This window comes from Elephantulus edwardii, unplaced genomic scaffold (assembly GCF_000299155.1).
Source record: "Elephantulus edwardii isolate Elephantulus edwardi_28Jun2011 unplaced genomic scaffold, EleEdw1.0 scaffold00226, whole genome shotgun sequence".
In the NCBI taxonomy this organism is placed as follows: Eukaryota; Metazoa; Chordata; class Mammalia; order Macroscelidea; family Macroscelididae; genus Elephantulus; species Elephantulus edwardii.
Window position 1 is genome coordinate 3,549,547 of NW_006399976.1, and position 17,300 is coordinate 3,566,846.

At 52.1% G+C, this 17,300-nt stretch overlaps 1 protein-coding gene across 1 annotated transcript in view; it reads left to right on the plus strand.

Moving 5' to 3' along the window:
* Position 1: 1 nt before the first annotated feature.
* NOTCH3 (notch 3) overlaps positions 2-17,300 on the plus strand; it is a gene marked incomplete at its 5' end in the record, with an annotated part of 40,652 nt that continues 23,353 nt past the window's right edge. Inside the window, 12 exons of the mRNA XM_006898342.1 lie at positions 2-86; positions 2,536-2,614; positions 7,975-8,117; positions 8,198-8,536; positions 9,491-9,613; positions 9,702-9,935; positions 11,396-11,551; positions 11,635-11,820; positions 12,330-12,443; positions 13,267-13,380; positions 13,905-14,138; positions 14,260-14,370. Coding sequence (XP_006898404.1) covers positions 2-86; positions 2,536-2,614; positions 7,975-8,117; positions 8,198-8,536; positions 9,491-9,613; positions 9,702-9,935; positions 11,396-11,551; positions 11,635-11,820; positions 12,330-12,443; positions 13,267-13,380; positions 13,905-14,138; positions 14,260-14,370 — 1,918 coding nt within the window. The remainder of the gene's footprint in view (positions 87-2,535; positions 2,615-7,974; positions 8,118-8,197; positions 8,537-9,490; positions 9,614-9,701; positions 9,936-11,395; positions 11,552-11,634; positions 11,821-12,329; positions 12,444-13,266; positions 13,381-13,904; positions 14,139-14,259; positions 14,371-17,300) is intronic.

A 17,300-nucleotide genomic window follows, 5' to 3' on the forward strand; every position in this document is an offset into this window, starting at 1 on the left:
CCGCCGCCACCGCCTCCCGATATCGTCGCCGCCCCCCGTGCGGGTGCTGCCTCTGCTGCTGCTGCTCGCGGGGCCGGGGGCTGCAGGTGAGGGCTGGGACCCGGAGGGCGGGACGGGGGCAGCGCCAGGACCCACTAGCCTGGGGCCAGCGGCCTGGAACCAGCAACCTCGATCGGAGCCAGGGGAATTGGTGTCCGGTAGCCGCGTGGCAGTCCCTGGGGGCGCGGGGGCGCAAAATAGGGGTCGAGGCAGAAGCTTACGGGTTCGAGGAACGAAAGCTCAGCAGCTATCGAGGCTGAGGATGAAGGAACTCAGGAGTCTGGGATTGAGGACTCGAAGTTTAGGCGTCAGGGACTCAAAACTGGAGTATCCCGAGAGTCTGGGTTCGCTCCATCCCAGCTCCGCCTGGAGTCCTAGGAAGGTCATAACCAGGGCCTCCAGGACCCTAGACCATGGGTGCCCACAGGCGGGGGTGTCCCCAGCCTGCACAAAGCCCCCCTTCCATCCCTGGAGGCCCGGCCGCGCGGGGGGCGGGGAGGGGGCGCGAAGTTCTTGGAGCGCTCAACTCGGAGAAAACTTCCCAGGCCGGCGCGCGCCAAGACCCGGAGCGGAGCCGGAGCCGCCCGCGCCCCTGCCCTCGCCCAGCCCTCCCCCAGCCGCGACGACCCCGGGACCCGCCCCCCGCGCCGGGACGGGAGGGGGCACGGGGCCACGTGCTCCCCTAGGGCTTCAGCGCCCCCTCCTCCGCGACCGGGGCCCCCCGCCCCTCCCCCGCCCGCCCTCTCCTCCATGGACCGGGACAATGGCCGCGCCGTCTAGACACCCCCTCCCCCAGGCCGGCCTCGCGCTTTCTTTGCCAGACAAAGCGGGCCGAGCTTCGGGGCCTGGCGGGGGCTGCAGGGGCGCCCCCCACGGGAGGCCGGACTGGCGGGGGAAGGGCGCGGGGCCGAGCCCCAACCCAGGGTCCCGAGGCACCGCAGGGGGCTGGGCGCTGGGGCTCGGTGGCGGTGGCGTGGGGGTGGGAATGACCTCCTTTCCCCAGCCCTGGGGGCCCTGAGATCAAGGCAGGACTGGGCAGGAGCGGCCGCCCCCGCGGTCTGAGACACACACATGGCCTGTCACAGGCTCACAGGCACAAGAAGCCCGAGTCTCTTCACACACACAGAAATGCAAATGTGCACACCTGGCTCACACATGGACACACTCAAGAGTCACAGCACACACTGACACATGAGAGCACACATGTGCATGTCCCTCGCGCACCTCAGACGCACAGGGACACCAGTGCAAGGGCATGTCCGTACTTAGCTCTCACATGTATACACTAATACAGCACCCCAGATATGCTTGCATCAATAGTTCACACAGACATACAGCCACCCTTGCACCCACATAGCTCACACACAGATATGCACGCCAGGCTGCACACATGTAGCATGCTCAGGTGTGTGCTCTTGTGCCTGGGTGTCCACATGTACGTGCACATGGACGCAGCATGCACACCTGAGTCCAGACACAGTTCACACATTGCTAACTCACGTGCACACCTCACACAAGTCACACTGACCGCGGATCAGTGCAGCCCACACACTCCTGTGAGGGTCCTTCCAAAGTGAATTCACAAACACCCACAGGCCCCATCTGGGAGACAGGGTTCTGTCAACTTGTCCCCTTGCTATGTTGACACTTTTCCACTCCAACTCTCTGTGTCAGCTTCTGGTTTCTTTCATCTCTGCCTCTGTTCACAATCCCCTCTTTGGGTGCACACAGGCACCATGCATGTTCTCATACCTTTGCACACAGGCATATTTGCACATGCACACGCATTAATGTGTACGCCATTCTCCACTTGCTCTTTCACACCCAGCCCTGCCTCATTCTGTGGGACAGTTAGAAGGAGCCACACCCCCAAGGGACATAGCTTTCAGGGATGAGGACGCTGGACAGGGCAGCACACATCTTGGGCCAACTGCTCCTCCCTTTCACACATGCTCCACCCAAGCAGTGCCCAGTGTTAGCTGTCCTGGGAGTGGCTGGGCTGCCCACAGGGAGCCAGAACCCTGACACCCTGCTGGGTACGTGCTCCTGTAGAGTTGATGGAAAATAGCAGGGGAAGTACCATCCAATGCAGGCCCCCTCCTCACTTCCCTGCCCCCTGCCACGGTGACTCCAGGACCCAGTCCCACAGCGGCAACCCTCCTGCTAGCATTTCCTGCCCTGGTACCCCCATCCTGCACGTTTTCAGCTCTGGCAGCTTCCTGAGCCCCCACATCTGGCACAGGCGGCCCCACCTCCTGCCCGCCCTGCTTTGTGGGTTCCCAGGGTTAGAGTTGGCAGGGACAGCTGCAGCCCAAACAGCTGGGCTGAGGCATGGGGGGGCGTGGGAACTGTGGGTAGGGGGGCTCCCTGAACTCAAGGTGACACCCCCGCCTAGTGCAGCTGTTGTCTGGGGGAGGGAGGGAGGGAGCCTGCCACTCTAGGCAGGGTTTTCTGGATGCCTGGCTGACCCTCACCTTCCTTTCCCACCCCCCACAGCCTCCCCTTGCCTGGATGAGAGCCAGTGTGTGAATGGAGGTCGTTGCACCCAGCTGCCCACGAGGGAGACTGTCTGTCTGTGAGTCGTGGAGCCCTCAGTGGGCTGAGGCTCAGTGGTGGAAGGGGAGGGGGTAATTTGTCTTTTGCCAGTGCTAGTGGCCTTGGGCAACAGTGATGAAACCTCTTGTTTGCTTCTTAGGAATAGAGTACGATTAGGCTCTGGAGTCCATCCAGCCTGGGCTTAAATCCCACATCACGTTGGCTGCCTCGGATGTATATACCCTAGGTCCTCCGTCTGGAATATGGGTCCATTAATTAAATTCAGGGATCCCTGGGTACTGCATATGATTAATGTGCTTGGTTGGCTATCGAAAATTTAGAAGTCTGAATCCATCCAGAGGCACCCTGGTGATCCACCTCAAAAAAAATCATAGGAAAACTCTCTGGCATGCAGTTCTGGCATGCAGTTCTATGCTGTTGCACACGGGGTTTCTTTCCATGGCTTGAAATCAACTGATGGACATAGGTTTTTTGTTTACTCCTAATGTCAGGAGTCCCTGAGCGGTGCAAATGAGTAAGTGCTCAGCTGCTAGCCAAAGGTTGGAAGTTTGAGCGCCCCCCCTACCCTCAGAGGTGCCTCAGAAGAAAGGCCTGGTGAGCTGCTTCTGAAAAATCAGCCACTGAAAACAGTATGAAGCCCATTCTATTCTTGACTCACATGGTGGTTGGCACGAATTGAGGGGACCTCAGTAGGTTTTACTGGTAATTCCAGCTCACAGAATCATATGTAGAAAAATCACATGGATGGAGAGGGTTTACTATTCAATCAACAAACATTTAGGAACCACTCACTTGGTAGTGTGGTAGTGGTGTGGGTACCGTCAGTATCCTCCCATGTCTACGGAATCTGCAGGTGACTCTGCTGCACTCTGGCTGTATAACCTAGGGCTAATCATTTCCATCTTCTGAACTGCTCTGCATTTGTAACCTAGGAATATCTCCCTGGCTTGTGGACTCTGCCGGGGGCCCAAGAATTCTGACGCTGGATAATAGAAAGGCCAAGGGCTGGAGGGAGGCAGGCAGGGGGCTGGACAAGAGGTGAGCAGAGCCAGATGTGTTTACATTCTGGGCTTGGCTTGGGGATCCTTTGGGCAAGTGGTTTGAGCAGCTCACCTTTTGCATCTGGAAGATGGGTCAGTAAAAAGCTCCTCAAGGAACAATGGTGGCACAGCGGTTAGTGTTCTGCTGCGATGCCAAAGGTTGGTGGTTTAAACCCACCAGTCTATAGGGGAGAAAAGATCTGACAATCTGCTCTGATAAAGATTACAGTCTAAGAAACCGCAGTTCGTCGGTGTCTTACGGGCTTGCTGTAAGTCACAGTCGACTCCGTGGCAAACAACCACAATAGCTCTTCCTTTCTAAGACTAAATGTAAAGATTAACAGAGACTGGCATAGACCACGAAGGTAAACCCTCAATGCACAGGGATAATGTTAGGGACCCTGGGACTAGATGACACGTGGGGAACCTCTCCTATGGTTGGTTAGAAGACATGGCTCCTTTCTAAGGTTTTCACTATTAATAGCTGTTCACTCAGCAGCCATGAATGGGTTTGTTAATGTATTCATTTATTCAACAGTGTGTGTGTGCCAGGCACCGAGCGCAGCCCAAGCTGGATAATCTGGGGTGACTATTTTTAAGGGAATCTCTCACAAGTTACACAGGCAGTTCTTTCGGCCGCAGCCGCACCTGGACTCACCTGGGTGGGGGCAGAGCCTGGCCCAGGGAGTTTCTGGGGAGGCGGTGGTGGGAGTAGGGTAAAGTGGCGACCTAAAACCACTCACTTGGGAGGTGGAGTCGCGGTAGGACCGGGCGCCTGCGCAGTAGGGCTCTGCACCTGGACTACTGCCGACAGGTGAATACGCCCGCGGCTGGCCCGCCCCCTTGACAGGTGAATCACCGGTGCGCGCGGCCGCCCGGAGTCTGGATCTGCCGGAGCGGAGCAGGCTTAATACCCCCAGCTGGCTCGTGGGAACCACTCCCTACGGGGCCCCATAAATCTCCTTCAAGGTCCAAAAGATCCCTGTCCTTTTGAGGACACCCCAAATTGTCCTCGCTTCTCTTGGAACGCCTTAGTCTCCCCAGCCCAAGAGCCTCCCACGCTCTGGTCCCTAACTCTAACCTCTCGCCTCCCAGTGGGTCCCCCCAATTGTGCCCCCCCCTCAGCGTCCACCGAGTCTCCCCCAAAGCCCAAGCCGTGGGGCGGGGCGCGGGCGGGGGCTGGAACCGGCCCGACCGGTCGGCGGGGGCGCGGGGCGCGGAGCGTGGGAACCCGCCCGCGGCGTCGAGAGGGGGCGGGCAGGCCGCGCCTAGCTGGATGGCACGGGCCGCGCAGTGCGTCCGAACGCAGCGCGCCCTCTCCCGGTGCACAGTCCTGGCGGCCGGCGGCGCCCCGAGGGGTCTTTGGGGAGGGGGCCGAAAGTGGACCCCCCCCTTCTTTCTGGCGTCACTCTCTCACTCTCAGGCCTGGCCATGCCAGGACCTGCCCCGCTGGGGGCTGGGGTGGGGGGATTTTGTAGGTGACGCCGACTGAGTCAGCTACTTGCTTGAGCTCAGCCCCAGGCGTCAGGGAAAGGGAAGAAAGAGGGGGTTGGGATGCGGGATCGGAGCGCAGGACTGAGTGGGGTGGAAGGAGCAGGGCCGGGGCGGGGCCTGGACCCTCTCTCTTCTCCAGGCTCCTCCCTTTGACCCTCCGAGTCCCCTTAGGCTGTTCCAGTCCGAAGACCCCTCTCCTAACAGTTCTCAAATTCCGTTCATTTTCTCTTGCATTCGTGGTCCGAAGGAGTTGCGTGCAGAGCGACTGATCTTCTCTTTATGAGAGGAATCACGACAATGATGTCTCAGTTCCCCCCTCCCTCCCTTGGAGAAAGGATAGTGGCCAAAAGTTGAGGCGCTTTGAGGTAGTGGCTCCCCAAGGAGCCTTGGCTAAAGGCTTAGTGCTTAGCTGCTAACCGAAAGATTGGCAAGATTGGTGGGTCCTTCGGCTCCACAGGAGAAAGACCCGGTGGTCTGCTTCCACAATATTGACAACTTAGGAAACGGGGGCGTAATTCTACTCTGTCACATGGGGCTGATACTCGAAAAAAGAAAATCGATTCTGTGACTCCTAACAAAAACAACAACACGTGTCAGGCCATGTGGGAGGTGACCCTGTCCTTGTGAGAGGTGTGGACCTGGTTCATGTTTGTTCATTCGTGGGTATCTGTGTCTTGTCTCTGTGTGTGCACACATGCAGGTGTGCACATGTCTTTCTTGAGTCTCTCGGACTCGCTTTACACATGCTTTTTCTTCTGATGGGAACACTGTTCCTCATATCTCCCTTGGTGTCCCCTCTCACAGGGAGGCCTTTCCTGACCCCACTCCATAGAGCAGCCCCACTCTATCACTATCTCCTTTGTACCTTGATGGGGTGAGCTTCCTGGGCCCTCCATTACAAATGGCATATGGGATAAATAGTGTATACTGCACTGAAACATGAGAGAGAACTGCTTAAAAGGGATATATGATTATATATTATTGTCATGACAGGAGTCCAGAACGAAGGTAGCATAGTGGAGTGGATTTGGGGGGAGGGATTGAATAACAATGAAAGCATTTTTTGTTTTATTTTTCAAAAAGAAAAGCGAATGGGGGGAGGGGTGGGCAGGGAGAAAAGTGCAACAATGAATGAATGGAAATCCAAAGCCTCTGTAAACTTTCATTAAAGTCAATTTAAAATTAAAAAAAAACCCTTGAAACACAAAAAAACCAACAGATATCCGTTCTCTCCCAGTTTGGAGGCAAGCAGTCCAAAACAAGGGTGTCAGCAAGGCTAAACTCCCTCCCCAGGCTCTCGGGAGGATCCTCCCTTGCCTCTCCCTGCTTCTGGTGGCTCCAGGCAGCTTTGGGCTTGTGGTGGCATCACTCCAGTGATGTGTGGTCACATGATTGCCTTCTCTGCCTTTGGTCTTGTTGAAGGACACTGGCTTTTGAATGTGGAGCTCACCTGGATAATCCAGTATGATCTCATTGGAGATCCTTAATTATGTCTGCAAAAGCTTTTTTTTTTTTTTTTCAATGAAATAAGGTCCTGTTCTCAGGTTCTGGGATAGGGCTCTAACTTTTTTGAGGGGCCTCTCTGCTCACTCCATTCAGCGCCTCTGCCTGTTGTGGTGTTAAATATTCATTACCCTGCGTGTTGCCGTGTTAAATATTCATTATCGTGGACTTCTCTTTGTCTGGTCTGGCTCTGGGCATCAAGAGGGAATGCTGAGAGTTGTGTTGAGCTGGCTCTCACTCACGGTGACCCCGTATGTACAGAGGAGAACTGCTCCATAGGGTTTTCATGGCTGTGATCTTTCAGAAGTAGTCACTAGGCCTGCCTTCAGAGGTACCTCTGGGTAGATTTGAACCACCAGCCTTTCAAAGAGTAATTGAGCACTTAATGCTCACAACCCAAGAACTCCACCAAGGGGTTGATGTTGAGTTGTTACGTACTGTCGAGTTGGAACCAGCTCATAGCTGTCTTTCCAGTAGGTTTTCAGAGTAGTTAATTACATGGAAGGAGATTGTCCATCTTTCTTCTGTGGCGCTGCCTGGTGGATTTGAACTGCATGCTTTTGGATTGGCAGTGCAAGTCTTTACCACTTAAGCCCACAGAGCCGAGGCCTTGAGAATCACTTCCGTTTGTGGCTGTCTTCCTAGTAAGTCTCTAATAAGATGACGCAAATAGTTTCCACGTGGCTGCTAATCAGAGGGTTGATGATTTGAGCCCACCCCAGGTACCTCCAGAGAAGGCTTGGCAATCTATCTGTGTAAAATACTCTCATTAAGTGCTCACTTAAGCTACGAATATTGGAATGATATAAAGACGATTATATCTTTATAATCTCTGGGCCAGGATGATAGGCAAATTCATGAGGCATTCTATCGTCTTCAAAATTAAAGGGAGGAGGCAGGGAAAGTGAGACTTCATTGTGGATCTAGAAATTAATGTTAGAGTAATAGGCAAAAGATTTATATGGTCTGAAGAGAAACCAGAGTATAGAAATTCATTCTATAGAACAAAATGTGTATGAATAGTTAAATGAAGAGGTGAATTTGCTTTGTAACTTTCACTCAAATGGCAAAGGGAAAAAATGGGGGGGATGTAATAAAAAAAGTACTCACTGAAGACGGTATAGAGTGTAGTTCTCTTTTGACACATGTGAGGTCACCATGAGTTGCAGTTGCCTTGATGGCAATAGGTGATATGTTTGGGTTCTTAACACAATCTCAGGAGATCTTTTTTGCGTCAGTGGGTGTGTGTGCTTGTTGTGTTGTGTGCCTGAGGCTTTGTTACCTGCCTTGTGTGTCTCTGTGCCTTCTTGCCCTGCCCCCACCAACCTGCCTCTGCTTGCAGGTGCCCTTCGGGCTGGGTAGGTGAGCAGTGTCAGCTGGAAGACCCCTGCCATTCAGGCCCCTGTGCCGGCCGCGGCGTATGCCAGAGCTCGGTGGTGGCGGGCATTGCCCACTACTCCTGCCGCTGCCCTCGTGGTTTCCGAGGTGAGGGGGATACTGGAGGGGAGCCCCAGTCAGGCAGGCATATGGCCAGTCCCAAGCTCAACCTCCACTGGCCCTTCTAGGCCCCGATTGCTCCCTGCTGGACCCCTGCCTCAGCAGCCCCTGTGCCCATGGCGCCCGCTGCTCTGTGGGGCCCGATGGACGCTATGTCTGCTCCTGCCCGACGGGCTACCAGGGCCGCAGCTGTCGCAGTGACATCGATGAATGCCGGGCAGGTGGGCCCTGCCGCCATGGGGCCACCTGTCTCAACACACCTGGCTCCTTCCACTGCCAGTGCCCGGCTGGCTACTCGGGGCCACTGTGTGAGAAGCCCGCTGTGCCCTGTGCTCCATCGCCTTGCCGGAATGGGGGCACCTGCCGACAGAGTGGCGAGCACACCTATGACTGCGCTTGCCTCCCTGGTGAGTGCACCGCGCCCAGGGGAGTCGGAGGGAGGGGCCAGAGGCGGTACCTGGGTCCACTTGGCCTTGGACTTTGTTTGATGGCTTCCCCTGACCCGCTGCAGCCCCCTGCTCCCCTCTCTCACAGAGAGGCCTTTCCTTACCTCACTCTATGAAACAGCCTAACCTGTGGTAGTTTCCTAGTCTCGTAACAAAAATACAAGTGGGTGTCCCTCATGAACTGAAATTTATTTTCTTAGAGTTTAGGGTTCTGGTGGGGGAGTCTGTAGGGATTTGCTAGCCCAAAGGTTCCACCTCTCTGGAGCCAGTGTCGCCAGTGAAGAAAGATGGGCAGTCTCCTTCCATGTGATTTACAGCCTCAGAAAACCTGCATCACCTTTAAGTCAGTTGTGACCCTATGGCATGGAGCACAGGTCGGGATGCTGAAGTCTGAATTGAAGGCGCCAGTGTCAAGGGGAGGTGCTTTTTCCCCTCAGCAGGAGAATTCTTTTCTCACTCATCTTCTCTTGGTTCGGTTCTATGGGTATATTAATGAGGCTTCTATCTCCCCCATTCATGATTTTTTGTTTTTGTGCCAGATCTTCCCTTTTTATATCCTTAAAAGGATTGACTTAAAACACACCCTAAAATGCCATAGCTTGGTGAGCTCTGGTGGCTTAGTGGCAAGAAGCTGCACTGCAATCCCAGAGGTGTGCAGTTCAAATCCACCAGATGCTCTGCTGGACAAGGAGGAACAATCTCCTCCTGTACCAGTCAGATCTGATTTGACGGTACACACACACACACACACACACACACACACACACAAGCCACTTTATTAACATAACTAAGAAAACCAGATTCCAAATGGGATTATATCCATAGGGATAGGTGTTGAGATTTTATAGTGCATATTTTTTTTGGGGGGGGAATATAATTCAGTCCATAATAACCCTTGCCTCTCCCCCATACCAGGGTTTGAGGGCCAAAACTGTGAAGTGAACGTGGATGACTGTCCAGGACACCGGTGCCTAAACGGGGGGACATGTGTGGATGGTGTGAACACCTACAACTGCCAGTGCCCCCCTGAGTGGACAGGTGGGCCCTGAGGTGAAGGGAGCTGGGTGGCAGAGCTGGAGAGGGCACACTCCAAGTGGCTAGACTGGGGTGACTGTTTACCACATAGGCCAGTTCTGCACGGAGGACGTGGATGAGTGTCAGCTGCAGCCCAACGCCTGCCACAATGGGGGCACCTGCTTCAACATGCTGGGCGGGCACAGCTGCGTGTGCGTCAACGGCTGGACAGGTGAGAGCTGCAGCCAGAACATCGATGACTGCGCCACAGCCGTGTGCTTCCACGGGGCCACCTGCCATGACCGAGTGGCTTCCTTCTACTGCGCCTGCCCCATGGGCAAGACTGGTGAGTAACTGTCTTCCTTGTGGGCAGGAGGGAGCCATAGATGGTTCTTGAGTGGTGCACGGGTGGAGTCTCCCTTGAGTAGTAGAAGACTATGCTAGATAGAGATTGGGTTTGGAGAGAAGGATGAGACTGGAAGAGACTTTGGAGGTGGCTGACCTGGGGCTGAAGTCGTGGGAATAGAGAAGCACTGGCTGGAAGGATGGCGAAGGAGAGGAAAGATCCTCAACCAGGTGGACAGACACAGGGACTGTAGCAATGGGCTCGAGTGTGTCAGAAATTGTGAGCATGGCACAGAGTAGGACAGGTTTCACATCTTGGCACCTAACAGGCGGAATAACTGAGAAAGGTAGCATTCTCACCTTCCATATGGGAGACCCAGGTTCTAGGCCAGTTAATGCATCTCCACTCACCACCTACCTATCTTACCAGTGGAGACTTTTGTGTTGCTATGATGGTGAGCATATGTCAGCAGGACTTCCAAATGAGGGCAGAACAGAAAGAAAGACCTGGTGATCTAACTCTGAAATAAGCACATGAAAACCCTTTGGGCTATAGTGAACTGATTCACAACTAATCACCGAGATAGTATAGAACTCAGCTTCATGCCATTGTGTCTGGGGTTGCTCACTCGATGGCAACAGCAACAGAGAAAGCAGAGCATATCTTCTAGTGAAGGGGACCTTTCAGAAGGACAAGGGTCGGAGAAGGGATTTGAGGAGGGGAACTTGGAGATAGAAGCAAGAGCGGGCCAGGCAGAGAGGTCTGCACAGGCAAAGGGGAGGACCTTTTTATAACTAGAAGAAGCCTCTGTAGGGTTAAAAACAAAGAGTAGACATTTTCAAGTAGTTTTCTCCAAAAGATAAGATTGTTATATAGGTAATGGGTAGTTAGAAAAATGACGGACTGGTCTGACTCAGCTGACCGGCCGTTGGATTTCCAAGGCTGGAAACCTCACAGGAGGAGATTATCCATCTTTCTCTTGCGGGACTACAGGTGGATTTGAACCGCTGGAGAGGCAGCACAACTCACCATAGACTATGCCACCAGAACTCCCTGATGGAATAAAGATAAAGTAGATTTATTTATAACACTGTAAAACAACATACACAAACTAGAGTGGAATAAAAGTCATTGTTGTTGGATGCCATCAAGTCTAGTACGACCCATAGTGGCCCCATGAAAAACAGGTCTGAACCTAAAAGTGATAGGTATGTGATTTATCAACTTTCCTGTATATTTGAAAATTTGAATAAATGCTTGTACATAATTAAAAGGATAGGGCAGAGTTGAGAGCTGTTGTTCATAGGGTTGCTATGAGTCACAGTTGATTTGATGGCATATAACAACAACCAAATACACTGTAGATTAAACAAAAAACAAAAGCAAAATTATAGGGGGGTTTGAAACCTCTACACAGACTTGGAAGGTTTGTTGCTGAGCTCTGCTTGCCCCTATTTCAGGGCTCTTGTGCCACCTGGATGACGCCTGTGTCAGCAATCCTTGTCATGAGGACGCCATCTGTGACACCAACCCTGTGAACGGCCGGGCCATCTGCACCTGTCCCGCAGGCTTTACAGGAGGGGCATGTGACCAGGATGTGGATGAGTGCTCCATAGGTGAGGGGCATGGTCTAGGTGTGGGTGGCAAGGAGCGAGGCCTGGAGAGCTCACATCCATGCTGAATGTCCCTCCTTTTCCAGGAGCCAACCCCTGTGAACACCTGGGCAGGTGCGTGAACACCCAGGGCTCCTTCCTGTGCCAGTGCGGGCGAGGCTACACAGGCCCCCGCTGTGAGACCGACATCAACGAGTGCTTGTCGGGGCCTTGCCGCAACCAGGCCACGTGTCTGGACCGCATTGGCCAGTTCACCTGCATCTGCATGGCAGGTGTGTGATGGGGCAAGGCCAGGGCAGAGCCTGGTGATGCCAGAAGCTGAGGCAGAGAGAGGGAGGGCATAGGGTGGGGCTGGGCATAGGGGACTATTGGAGAGACTGAGGACAGAGCCTGGGACAGTAGAATTGTGGGTGCTGCTGAGGGAAAGACTAAATGGACGAGCCTCTGGAGGTTTTGGACTGGAGAGTCCCCTGGGGCTTACGTGATGGTGGTGAGGACTGGATGAAGGAGGTGAGTAAGGTGGAGCCTGTAGTCTAAGCCTAGGCTTGGGGGCATGGCCTGCACTTTGCCCTGGCGGAAGGCCCTGAAGAACCAGACTATGGAGAAACTAGGACCAGTTGGGAACTTGGATGAGTGAGGACAAATCTGGAAACTAGGTCAGGACTGATGATGGGGTGGAGCTCCAAGAGGCCAGTCCATAATCAAGGAGGGAGACCATCTTCCCTTTTGAGTCCCCTCAACCCCCCTGGGAATACCATTGACCTGATCCTTTTCGTCTCAGGTTTCACAGGCACCTTTTGTGAGGTGGACATCGATGAGTGTCAGAGCAGTCCATGTGTCAACGGTGGCATCTGCAAGGACCGGGTCAATGGCTTCAGCTGTACCTGTCCCTCAGGTAAGCTCCCTGGGGGGCTTGGAGAGTGAGCCAGGATGGATGGGCCTGGGAGGGGGTGTGGCCAGAAGTAAATATAAAGTCTTGCTGTCAGAACCAACTCATAGCTGACCCTCCAGCAGGTTTTTGTTTTTTGTTCATTTTATACTGGTTTACTTAGAAAGTTCATATACATTGTTTTTTCACGGGGGATCTTTCCCCTTTCCTTTACCCACCCCTCCCTCCACCCATTAAATTTAGTGACCCTATGATTAAGCCCGGCCCCCTTGGATCCTCATACACGTCTACAATAATGGTCTTATACAGTATTTGTCTTTATGAGACTGAGTTAGTTCACTTAGCATAATGCTCTCCGGTCCCTCCCATGTTAGGTAGTAATTTATAAAATCATTGTTCCTATGTGCTGCATAGTATTCCATTGTGGGAAAGTACCATAATTTCTCAGTTATGTGGTTGAACATTTGGGCTGTTTCCATGTTCTTACAATGCTGAATAACACTGTTTTGAACACTGGTGTACCTCCAGCAGGTTTTAAGAGACATTAAATCTCAGAGGAGTTGATTTTATTCATCTTTCTCCAGCAGAGCAGCTGGTGGATTTGAACCTCATGTCTTTGGGTTGGCAGCACAGCTCCTTACTATTAAGCCACCAGAGTTCCCTTAAAGTCACACTAGAGGGTAACAATTTAACATAGAAACCACATGGTGTGTAAAACTTTGAAATTCGTTTAAAACCAGTAAATAGGGGTACCAGTTCCAAATAGGCAGCAGAGCTGGTTCTGAGCGACCCTACCTTGGTCGCCCTTCCCCTCTCCCCATTCCTCTAGGCTTCAGTGGGGCCACGTGTCAGCTGGATGTGGATGAGTGTGCCAGCACGCCCTGCAGAAACGGTGCCAAGTGCGTGGACCAGCCCGACGGCTACGAGTGCCGCTGCGCAGAGGGTGAGGAATCTGGAGATATCTTGGGGCCTGGCAGTGCTGAAAAAGGCTGCAGGAAGGCTGAGCATGGGTGGGGCCAATGATGGACACAGGCACAGATAGGAGGAGGTTGCAGCCAATGGCAGATTAGGGAAGGAGCCAGTGGTGGACATAGGCCTTGAAAAAGCTTGGAGAGGGTCAAAGGGCCCGACAGGGTCCAGATCTAATTTAGCTAAAGGAGGGTGGGTCTAAACCTCTCTGTCCCTCCCAGGCACTTCCCCTGTACCCCACCTCCTGTCATGATTGGAACAGGGCTGATTGTGTAAGAACCGGAGGTAGGGCCGCAGCTTTGGGACGGTCTTGGCCAGGGAAGCACCACTGAGCTTTTACCTGGATGGATTGGCAGTTACAAGGCGGGGCTTGAATGGAGCCCGCCTCTTGATGGCCGTGTGGGCGGGGCCTGAGGGAAGACGGAGCTAGGATTGGACAGAGCCACTGGTGTGGGCGGACCTAGGCAGTGGGCGGAGCCTGACTCTCCTTTCCCACAGGCTTTGAGGGCACCCTGTGTGAGCAGAACATCGACGACTGCTCGCCAGACCCTTGCCACCATGGGCGCTGTGTGGATGGCATCGCCAGCTTCTCATGCGCCTGTGCCCCAGGCTACACGGGCACACGCTGCGAGAGCCAGGTGGACGAGTGTCGCAGCCAGCCCTGTCGCCACGGGGGAAAATGTCTAGATCTGGTGGACAAATACCTCTGCCGATGCCCGCCAGGCACCACAGGTGGGGCCGGGGGCCGGGTTGGGACAGCGACACTGCATTTGGAGGGGCACAAGAGGTTGGATTGGGTGCACCTAAAGGGGCCACACTTGTGGATGGTCCCAACCACGTTCCCCTCCACCAGGTGTGAACTGTGAGGTGAATATCGATGACTGTGCCAGCAACCCCTGCACCTTTGGTGTCTGTCGTGATGGCATCAATCGCTACGACTGTGTCTGCCAGCCTGGGTACACAGGTAAGTGAGCAGCTGCCTCGGGAAGGGTTACCTGCAGCATGATGAGGACACCCAGCTCTGTTGGCCAGCTCATTGTCCTCTTTTTATTCTGTTGTCTTGTTATCTCTCTCTGGAATGAGGCAGTCCTAGAGTTTGATCAAAAAGATGTTGAAGCATATGTGTGGGTGTCTAAACTCATTGACAGAGTATCTTTGAATGGCAGTGTTGTTGTTAGGTGCCATCAAGCTGAGTATAACTCCCAGTGACCCTGTGAACAACAGATCTGAGCTCTGTCCTGTCCTGTGCCATCCTCATCATCTCTGATATATTCAAGTCCATTGCAGCAGTCACTGTGTCAATCCAGCTGGTTGAGGGTCTGTCTTTGGATCGGGCCACCATGATAATTTGTGGAATTAGAAGTGGCTTTGTGTAAATTTGTGGATGAGGATGTCACGGACAAGGCTACTATGTCTTGGGGGACAAGGTTCTGACTTGTAAGAGCTTAAATGGTTTGAAATGAGAGCCATGTGTTAAATCACAAACTGAGTGACTTAACAGAAATGCATTCCATTCTGGAGACCAGATGTCTAGAATCAAGGTGTGGACAGGGCCATGTTTCACGGAAGGCTTTAGGGAAGGGTTTGTCCTTGTCTCTTCCAGCTTCTGATGTGGCTGGTGATGTCCTTGACTTATAAACACATCGCTTCCGTCTCTGCCTCTGTCTTCTTGTGGTCTGTACTGCTATGTGTCTATTTAACTTTTGGTCTCCAAGTCTTTCTCATGTAAGGACATCTTTTGTATTGGGCTTATGGCCTATCATTCATTATTCAGTAAAAGATCCCTGGTGGTGTTGTGAATGTGAGCTGGCAACTGAAAGGTCGTTCAAGTTCGCCAGATGCTCTTGCAGGAGAAAGCTGGGCAGTCTCCTCCCCTACAGATTTACAGCCTCAGAGACTCGATAGAGGATTGCCATGTGTCAGAAGCAATCCAGTTGCAATGGGTTTGTATTATTCAGTATGATCTAAGCTCATTTTTTGTTGTTATGTGCCATCAAGTCACCTGCAACTCATAGCGCTCCTCTGTCCTGAGCTAGTCTCACTGACTCCAACATACCTAACCCCATTGCCTCATTTACTGTATCAGTTCATCTCATCTGGGGTCTTCCTCTCCTGCACTTTTCCTCCACCCTTCCGAGCATGATGTCCTTCTCCTAGCCATGTATCCAAAGTATGTGAGTTGTTTTTATGTATCCAAAGTATGTGAGTTGTTTTTATGTGTTGTCAAATCGCATGCTACTCATAGCAACTCTGTACAATAGCCCTGAATCCAGCTCTATCCTATGTCAACCTTGTCTCTGACATACCTACCCTCATTACCCCAGTCACTGAATCAATCCATCTCATCTTTGGGGGTATTTCTCTTTTTCACTGACCCTCCACCCTTCCAAGCATGATGTTCCTCTCCAAGGACTAGTCCCTACTTGCAACATTACCAAAGTATCTCAGATGAAGCCTCAGAATCCTTGCCTCCAAGGAGCAGCCTGGTTTCACCCTCTCTAGGATGAACCTGTTTGTTCTGGCAGTCCATGGTATTTTTAAGACTCTTCTCTGGCACAAGCATCAATTATCTTTCTATCATCCCTAGTCATTGTCCAGCTTTCTGATGAATAGCAAGTAATTGTGAAGACTATGGCCTGGATCAGGTGCACCTTAGTCTCCAGTCTGATATGATTGCTCTTCAGTACTCTGGAGAGATCCCTGATAGCAGACTTTCCCAATGAAATTTGTACTTTGATTTCCTGGCTGCTGGTATCAAGAGTGTTGCTTGTGGAACCAAGCAAACTAAAGCTGTTAACAATCTCAATCTCTTCACCATCTATCATGATGCTGCCAATAGGCCTAGTGGTGAGAATCTTTGTTTTCTTAATGTTGAACTTCAATCCATAGTGAAAACTATGTGAGACAGAGTTTCAAAATCCTAGCCTCCAAGAAGAAACTTGGTTTCACCCTTACCAAGACAGACCTGTTTGTTTTCTTGGCAGTCCATGTTCAAGACTCTTCTCCAGAACTACAGCTCAAAGGCATCAGCTCTTCTGTCATCTTTAGTCATTGTCCAGTCTTCTGATGCATAACAAGTAATTGCAAAAACTATGTCCTGGATCAGGCACTTTAGTCTCTAGACTGACATTGTTGCTTCTCAGTACTCTGGAGAGGTCCCTGACAGCAGATTTTCCCAGTGCAATTTGTCTTTTGGTTTCCTGACTGCTGGTGCCAAAAGTGTTGGTTGTGAAGCCAAGCAAGCTGAAATAACATCTGAAAAACTCTGTATCTAAATGATGCCCCATTCACAGATTGTCTTAGTTTCTTATTGCTCTTGTAACTTTAAGGGGGGGTGCTTCACTGAACAGAAATTTATTTTTTCTCAGTTTCGGAGATTAGAAGTTACGATTCAGGAGCCCTGGTAGACTAGTGGCAAAAAAAACTGCACTGCAATCCCAAAGGCAACGGGTTCAAATCCACCAGATGCTATGCTGGAGAAGGAGGGGCAATCTTCTCCTGTGCCAGTCAGATCCGATTTGACAGCACACAACAAGAAAAAAACAAAAAAACAAACAAAAAGAAGTTACGATTCAGGACACTGGCTCTAGGACAAGGCTCTCTTTGTCCCATGTGGGGAAAAATCCTTTTTAACTTTTCTTCTCAGCATCTCTTGGTGTCCTCCACATGGGTGACTTTCCCCAGTTTGTACTTCCCTGTTTCTTTGCCTGACCCTCTCCTTCTATATCTCAGAAGGGATTGCTTGAAGACCTCTCTAAATGTCATATGAAAAAAACAAAAACTCACAACAACAACAAAATCAGCTCAAAATGGGATTATGTCCACAGGCATAGGAGTTAGTTAGGATTCCAATCTATATTTTGAGAAGATCCAATTCATTTTATCACATAGGTG